At 33.8% G+C, this 9,454-nt stretch overlaps 1 protein-coding gene across 1 annotated transcript; it reads right to left on the bottom strand.

Annotated features, from left to right (window-relative positions):
- Positions 1–7,869: 7,869 nt before the first annotated feature.
- On the bottom strand, positions 7,870–9,002 carry LOC127878509 (FMRFamide receptor-like). The gene has a single exon (XM_052425040.1). It carries the CDS (start codon positions 9,000–9,002, stop codon positions 7,950–7,952), a length of 1,053 nt encoding a protein of 350 aa, XP_052281000.1. The 3' UTR covers positions 7,870–7,949.
- Positions 9,003–9,454: the final 452 nt, after the last annotated feature.

The raw sequence follows: 9,454 nt of genomic DNA, 5'->3' as shown, positions 1-9,454 counted from the left end.
ATGTAAAATGTAAATGTACGTGGATGACGTCATGGGGCACCTTACAGGATAATCGTATGCAAATCACCGCTAAGAGTAGAATTCATCGTATTTATATATATATTAGTTGTTTGCGGCAGTTTGTTTTAAGATTGATGAATACAGTTATAGTGTGTCAAATTGAATCTTGCCTCATGTTTAAGTTGTAAATTTAATAAAGTAAAATCGATTGTTATTTTTTATTGCACAAAACTTAATTTAACAATTCTATTCAGCGGTTAGATCTACCTGTGACTATCTTTAATCTTTTAAATAATAATGCGTTTATGATTCCAAATCGCTTTCATTATGACTTGTTTTTGTTTCTCAGAAACTAAAGTACTGCATTTTATTTACTTTGCAATCTAGATAAACTTGACAAATGTTGTTTTTGGTTCTCTTTTTTGCCAATTTACTAGTGTGAATGGCGTGTCATCGCCTCTTCGGGTTCTTGTCACGACGCCTATTTATTAACGGTGGCATAATATTTTCTGTATATTGAATTTTATCATCTGGGTTAGTTTATTGATTAAGTTAAATATGCAAGTATTATGTTTACTACTTTAATACAACTGAATATACTCTTTGAGTCATATAATTGATTTCTCAATCCTCGTTAACTGCAACTATACTACCTTTTTGTTTTGATTATAACCTCATACCAAGTTATCCAATGACCAATTATATTGTATTGTAAATGTCTCTAGTTATCATTTTAAAAGGCCAACCATAAGACGAGGGCTGTGGAATTATAGACTTTTTCGAATACTACGTAGTGTTCTTTATTTTTATAATAAAACAAACATCTTATAATATATAAACATTCACTTATATTAGTACATTAAAGATGACAATGAAAGTACATGTAGGTAGCTGTTACATAGATTCAGTTGTTAAATAACCTCCTATTTCCATCTGCGATGTTCAAACGGACCCTTTCTTTCCGCCCACGCACGCCCAAGACACCACATTCAATGGTAATTTTATAAAGTAATTGCCGGTCTAGGCAACTCCCAGATATTATGTCTGTTTCCCGTATTTGAGTTTAAAATTTCGAACGTGTTTTATTGCACATGAACGTTACTTTTCGGTGTAGCTGTTCAACCCAGCTTTTCGCTTGACATGACCTGCAGACCCGAATAAATACACTTCATTCATTTCATGGATTGGTTCGAAAAAAATGTGGCCACAGTTACACTGTTCGGTGTAAGGATATCCGGGCGGTATTTTGGACGTTTCTCAAGATATTTCACATAGGTTTTCTAATTATTGCAATTTTTTACTAAATACTTTTTTCTAAAGTTTTTCTAAAATCATTCCAATTCAAAAAAACGTTGTTAGAAATTTAAACGAATTTCGTTCTTAAAAATATGTTATTAATTATGTGTGTTTTTTTCGACTTACGCATGCCCGATTACGACTTCGAGAACACGGCACCATGATTGCTTCTCTTGTCATAGATCGAAATGTCTCACACCAAGGTCTAAAACTTTATCAGGCATAGTTTCTGTATACTTTGTTAGAACCATTGTTTGCAAATATAAAAAAAATGTAATTATGTATACAATATATGATTTATAATGAATAAAAAAATGTATAATTAAAAAAACAACAAAAAAATGAATGATTCTCTGGTACACAATTTGTTTCATGCAAATACGCGAGCATAATGCAACAGGTATTTAACAAAATATTTGCAAACAAAAGTACAACAAATACATATCAATGCATAATATCATCACGTATTTGGTATACATTTATTTTCATCTGCAGTCTATCCGTATAAGATAAAGCTTCTCCATACTATTCTCTGCATGTTCATACAACACATAGACACAAATATTCGCCCAAGTACAAAAACGAGTTAAAATGAAGGAAGAGAGGATATTTTCACCCGGTAAGCCCATTTGTATTTATAATTATTTTAAATGAATACGCACTTTCGGCTCTCCGGTGTTTGTGCTTCCCTCGTTTTTTTTTGTTTCAAGATCGTAGACGTCGGAATAAAAAAGTTATTGAAGGAAAACCGTCAACAAATATATTTTCTCCTAACGTGGCATTCGAGAAATGTGATGTACAAATATCATTTTCTCTTATAATACACAGTATGGACGCACGTGTACGGTAAATATAACTAAAATCATGATTATTTTTATTTTCCCGACGCCTTTTTATCTCTGATAACTAATTTATTGCCAAAAACTGTTGGTTTAACCCCTCGTTTTGGAACTTTACTTCCTTTTAAGCACATTTTGTGACATGACTTCCAAATGACCAACACAGCTCATACCCATGTGAGAAGTTAATACACGAACTTTCTGTCGTGAATGAATTTACCATTGATATGCATGTTTTAAAGAACGTTTCCTATGTTTAAATGTTTACCTCTTTCATACTTTTCAAAGATACGAAACCTCAAGCTACATTACAAAAGATGACACATAACTTGTATTGTTATAAACTGCGACATTGTATGTGGGGGGCTTCACTTTTTTGCAATATACATGTACAATTAAGCAGCATAGCGCCCTTTTTGGAAGGGATATTATGCTCTGATGTTATGTAATCGAAATAGATTTTACATCCGGTGATGCTGGTTTTGACACCCGACGCATAATGAAAGGCTTCATGAACGTTGACGTCGCTCTTGGTTACCAGAAAAATTCCCACGCACGGATTTCAACCGTAATTGTTAACAATTAACTAAGTGCACAAGTACTGGAATTGGTATAGCGTTTTATAAGGTGTATGTCCAGTGCGTGTGCCGGGAAAACAGAGCTTAATGTATTTTTTTGTTCAGCTCTATATTATTTATATTAAATCTGTGTATGAAAAAATGTCGGTGAACATTAATCCGGTGTTAATTTTTGAAAACAGAGCATTTATCCGCATAAAAAAAACAACACCGGGCGTATTGCATATTAGTTCGGAGTCATGAAACTATTTCGAAAGAAAGCAATAAGAGGTTCAATGCTGTATGAGCAAGTCTCGCTGAACACGATTACGCTCTTACTTCTCGTTTATATTTGACTCTTATGAATCTTGGCAAATACTTAGTGTTTTATGTTGCTTAATCTAAATTAAGTTATGCATCTATATGTACTTTAAGCAGCATAACATGACTTCCAAATGACCAATAGCTCTTTCATATGTGAAAGAGATTGACACGAAATACCTACCCATCTATAATAAAGTTTATATATGTGTACTTCAATAGTATAGTTTTATAGTATTTTATGTGGTGCAATATAATCGTTTTCTAAATCTTTTTACTATAGAATTATAAAAATAAAGTACAAAAAGCCTGCCGACCAACTGAATCAATTCACCGATTTTAAAAGTCCTTCAACGGAGCCGGACTAAAACAGCAAATAAAACAAACGAACCAAACAAAAAAATGTACAGCTGATGTATTATGTGTGTTTTTTATTTGATTATTTCTACATAGACCAGTCTGACATATAATTGCTATGAGTGCTACGTAATTGCACGTTTCGTTCCGTATATGTCATGACGCCAGTTTCTCACTTTTTTTATGAAAATAAACCATCATCTGTGTTACGTCATTTCTTCCAACGATGTCTCTGCATACATTTTCAATTGTATTCAGCACTTACATACATAATAAAAAAAGATTAGGGTCGGAATGAATTCGTTATGCATTACTTACGATTTGAAGGCAATGTTAGGAACAGACGAAATAATCTTTCTAAGTGAACGAATACTTTATTCCCTCAATAGAACAGTCTTCAATAATACGTATTCACTCAGGTATAAAAGAGAGAAAATACATGTATATATTGATCACTTCTACTGAAATCATAACGTGTATTGCATTTGCACAAATCTTTCTCTCCACTACAAATGCACATTTTGCGATTATAATAAAGTGACCAACTCAGAACTGGTTTAAAAGAAGGTCGTCCAAAATGTGTCACATCAAAATCACATACATGTATCAGTATCGTTGTGGTAAAACGCGTCAAATGTCATTGTTTTAAATAGACAATTAATATTTAAGTTTTATAAAAAAACATCCACCGATATGCATCTTCTAAGCAGGTGTCAGTTATTCCAAATTGCTTCATGTATTCCGACAATGGCAGTATTTAGTTACAGCAACCTTATACTAGTATCGAAACCGGCTTTACCCTTTTCTGTTTTTCATTACACTTACATTGCACGTATATGTGATTGTTTGGCGTGGTACTTCGACGTAATCTTTTTTATTTGATTGGTGGGTTTTCATGTACCTTTCGCTTTCTAGGACGGTACACACTTCGTTACGCCGTCTTTTTTAAATCTTGGCATCCTCAACATATATAACTGGCGACTTGATATCTGGAAATACTAGTAGTAAGCATAGTATTCCGTTTGTAGGCATAGTATTCCGTTTGATGCATATTCAAACATAAGTATGCCCATATGTGTTCAAATAAACAGGTATAAGAATTACACTGTGTTAATAATACCGTAGAATATATTACACACACTAAATGTTAGCCTTAAGTACGCGATAAAACATTTATTAATATAACAATTAATAAAAAAGATAACTCTTGATTTCCTCAAGTGAATCACAGGTAGTTAGCGTGTGGTTATGATACTAATTAGTGAAAACATCATTTTGAATGATAAATTATCATATTATAACGAAAAATCAACATTTCGGGGAAACACATTCACTATCAAATAAATATATAACAAGGTATCCAACTCAAAATCACCCGAAAACGGGGTATATCCTTTGAACAGCAATAACTTCTTCAATTTTGAAGCGATTTTCATGAACCCGGTCTTATTCAACGCAGAGATGAATTTCCGTTCTAGGTCTAATGTCATTCGGAGTCTGGTTAGGATATACCATGAGATCAAGAATGTTACAGTATAATAAATATTTTCGATGTTTATTACTATACTCTCTATAAAAAAACATCATTTATTTGAAGACACAATTCTGTGTATGAAACTTGCCATGACTTTAGTTTAGTTCCGTTATGTGTGCATGTGATAGAAAAACATGGTTGTGTACTGCACATTCACTAGTTTGCTTAAAAGTAAGACTACCTGACGCTTTGACGGTGTGCGGGACACCCTTATAAACTGGAGAAAATATGGTTTAATGAATGCCGGAAAGCAGTGACCGTTGATGCGTCGAATTCGTGGTCTTTCGTTTCTATTGTTTTAAGCATTGCGGCTTGGAATGCTCTTTAAGAAAAGGAATGGTTATGAGTACCTCTATGCTCAAAAGTTTGACTTTGTTGTTGAAGTTTTTGCTTTCAAATTGAATGTGTTAAGGATATCGTTAAGTATATTGTGACCATATGCCTTGCGTGATTGTATAGATATCAGCATAGCTCCTGCCCAAGCTGCGGAATTGCGCAGACTGGGCTTGAGCTACGCTGGCCAAAATGCCATTAGACCCAGTTTCCCTTGACGCGGCTCTGAAAGTGTACTTCAAATGCGTCGGGAGAAAACTGTGTGTTTATCAAATATTTATATACCATATATGTCGATGGTAAAGAAATAGACTCATAAAAAGCGTCATAATGACAAATATGATGTGATCAATCGTTGTTAAATTTTCATATGCGAACAAGTGCATCGTGTGGTTTAAATATACGTGCTTTTAAAAACACATATTTCATGCAGAGGGTTTATGACTTAGAAGTGAAAAACCATCAACAACAATAAAACCTTTCTTTTCAAATTAATTATTTAGAAACGCTAATTTTCTTCCTTCATTTCAAAGTCAGGATATACGCCGAATATCATTTTGAAAGATATGTCTTGTTGTTAATAATGAATACTTGATCAATTGTGTCGTTTGTTTAAGTAAAAACATATTAGGCATTTTTTGTTAATTGTTAATGAGTTTGAAATGTTATTAATGTTAAGGTACCTGGAATTATCACAAAAAGGACATTGTGGTAAACAAGTGAATACGAATAAATTTTAATATGTTCATACTACCACTACTACTACTACTACTACTACTACTACTACTACTACTACTACTACTACTACTACTACTACTACTACTTCTACTAATACTGCTTCTACTACTACTACTACTACTACAACTACTACTACTACTACTACTACTACTACTACTACTACTACTACTACTACTACTACTACTACTACTACTACTACTACTACTACTACTACTTATACTACTGCTACTACGACTACAAGTAGTAATAATAGTAGTAGTAGTAGCATTGTGTACACACCGGTCTTACTGACCTGTGTACTAACGCGCAAGGAATTGTGGGTAGCACTTCTTTTACAATTGAAAAGTAAAAGCGAAAGTAAGTCAAGTAATCGTGCTTCTAAACATCGCTATCAGTCTTAATAGAGATTCAAAATCGCATTTAAACATACTAAATAACATTTCTTTAAACAACATTCCATTTCAAACACATATTTAACACCGTTTATCTCATTATAGAAAAATATTCATTCCTACGCGGAGCTATTTTGGCGGAAGCACAAATCCCCAAATCAGGGGAATGTGATGCGTCCTAGCATAGAGGTGACAATAACGAACAAACTTTATATTTCGTTTTTTCCTTTCCTAAGTTTATGCTGTTATGTGTTCGGACATGATTTCACAAGGCCATGTGCATGAACATATAATTTTTCGCGTTTGATTATTGTTTTTTCTCTAATTCAATAAGCATAAGCATGTTTGTTCGTCAAGTACGGCAATAATTTCATGATGATTTCCGAAAGTAGGTATGAGCACATAGTTGTAAGAGCACTTGAATACGTGAGTTCGCCCATGAACACATGGTAAGGTTAACTAAATCTCCGCGATATGACCTAATATGTGTTTAAAACAGCAAACAATACCCAAATAAACGAATGAATTATCAAACATAGTATGTGCACTGATGTGGCTCTGTAATTTCTGTTTGAAAAGTTTTTTAAATATGTGAAATGAGAAAGCACGCATAAAAGCGAGTTTCATAGATGCCGTAAGGCTATTATACTGTTTATATACCATACTCGCTATAACGTTTACATATGGCAGGTTCGAAATAATTCGTTTTCTTTATACTCATGATCGCGTTAAACGTTAATTATACACGTTTTCATTCGCAATTTATTTACAGATTCACCACAAATGTCAAATACAATACAGAAAATGCATAGTTGTTTCATTGATCTATAAACATATAATGGATTGAATATAACTGATTTAAATTAAACTTTTAAAACTATTATTAACTCTTTTTCCCAGAATATGCTGTCCTATTTATAGCTGAGCTTCCTTTACCTTTATTAATGAAAATCAGCGAGGTATGCCGATTAGAATAAATGTGAATATATAATTAATTAAAAATAGCCGACAACAACTGATTTAGGGTAAAATTTCCCGTGTACGGTAGAAAAATCGTGCTATTTCAATTGGACTGGCTCGGTCTTTTACATAGGTCGCCATTTTGAAGATTTTTTTCCTGGTAGGAAAACTTAGACGAGCTGCTGAAGCAGCATCGTCAAAAAAAATACTTGTATCGAAAAATTCATAAAGCGAGTACATGCGATTTTACGATTGTAATGTCAACATTGTATTTAAACAATCTTCAAACCATATATTGATATGAACGATGAAATTACATACATTTGTACACTTAAGCACTTTCTATAAAGAACAACACATCAGGTATTGTTAACTTAAAATCACATTAATTACTAACATTTTACGCCGATACCGACACGTTTACTCGTACAAGTGGAAGAGCAAAACTGGCGTGTAGGTCTCGTATGAATTATTTTGCACAGACTTGCAGGGATTTACGAACAGTGTGCGTGGTTTTTGGACACAATAGTCTTTTACTGATCAAAGAAATATTATGAACAAATAAATAAATCTCTAATTTATTATAATTTCAGTTTCTTCTTCTTAACTTCAATTACTGTTCTCATGCAGTCGAGGAGCGTGATTGATTGTCAAATCGTGTACTCGTGTAGTTTCTTTGTGCCGGGTTTATATGGTTCAGTCGAAAACATTTTTTCCAGGTTAACAACCGAATAACTTCCCTTCTGAATTTAGTTCCACTGAGACAGTACAACAAGAAATTCAAGGAGTTGTTGGTGTACATAAGCATGTTAACAACTGCCCACCAGAAATCCAGTTTCGCCATTTTATAATCATCTAGGTCTTTTGGCCAGTAAGCCTGGCCGATAGTATATATACTTACGGGTAAAGTGCTTAAGAGAAAAACAATATTAAGTGTGAACAGCATTGCTGGCATTGACGACTTTTTTGCAAGTCGACTTGCAATTGTCGATTTAGATTTCTTCTGACTGTTTAAAACTTTGAACAGTATCAAAGCGTTTCCTATTACTATAACCACAAATGGGACAGCGCAGTACACGCATAAGTCTATCCACGGCCAGACATTCTCGAAAAAATATGCGTAATTTCTATCGATTTCAATACACTTATTTTCAATAGGATAATAGTTTTCGTCTTGTGTTATTTTATACCCGATGCCGTATAATATATGCGAATTTATACCTAATATGAATACACCTACTGCTATTATGAAGGCAAATGCAGTCTTTTTTGTGCACAATGTCCTAGCACGATGTGGCATCCAAGTGGAAACCACTCGTTCCAAAGTAAGAACGATAAGAATCCAGGCTGAAAAATCAAGAGAACTATATACCAACCAAACGTTAATCTTACAGCCCGCCTCACTAAGATTTCGAACGTCGGTGTCAAACAAGTAAATCAACCACTGTCTAAGTAGACCCGAATACAAAACCAGCAGGTCCGAGCACGCAAGAACCGTCAAGAATAGTGCCGTAGATGAGACGCGGATGGAGCGACGAGTGAGGACCAGGATTGAAAGACTATTCCCGATGGTTCCCAGCAAGATGAGTATAGGTGGCACTATCTTCCAGATGAGGATACTCGCCTTGTAAAGACCGAGCTGCTTATAATGGTCGTTCTCAGTTTCGTTGGTCATTTGGAATATCCAAGTTTCATTGTATAAGTAATAAAATTAAGTCAACAGTGTCAATCCCCACTTCGATCAATTCGTCAAAAGATTGTATATTTTCGTTTGATTAATATTTTAAATGTTCATTTTGGTTTGATTTATCTCGGTTTTATCATCATTACTATTATCTTATAATCGTGTTGGATGTAAATACTAGTTTCATCAATCCGTGGACATTATGGCTGACATTTGAATATAATGCTGAAATCAATCACGCCATTTAATTTTTTGAAAAAAAACCCACAAGCGTTAATAAGTGTTTGTGATAGAAAACCTATACAAACGCCTGTCAACTGTCTGTCTCCGTCTGAATTAACACTCTGTCATCAGCGTACCTTATCTGCAATAGAAAGCAAACGATAATATGCAATATATGTATCATGTTATATGAACTAATAGCAATATCAGTCGTAAACTGA

The sequence above is a fragment of the Dreissena polymorpha genome, chromosome 4 (assembly GCF_020536995.1).
Source record: "Dreissena polymorpha isolate Duluth1 chromosome 4, UMN_Dpol_1.0, whole genome shotgun sequence".
Taxonomy (NCBI): Eukaryota; Metazoa; Mollusca; class Bivalvia; order Myida; family Dreissenidae; genus Dreissena; species Dreissena polymorpha.
Note: the sequence above shows the minus strand (reverse complement) of the source record. Positions and strands in the feature narration are given on the sequence as shown.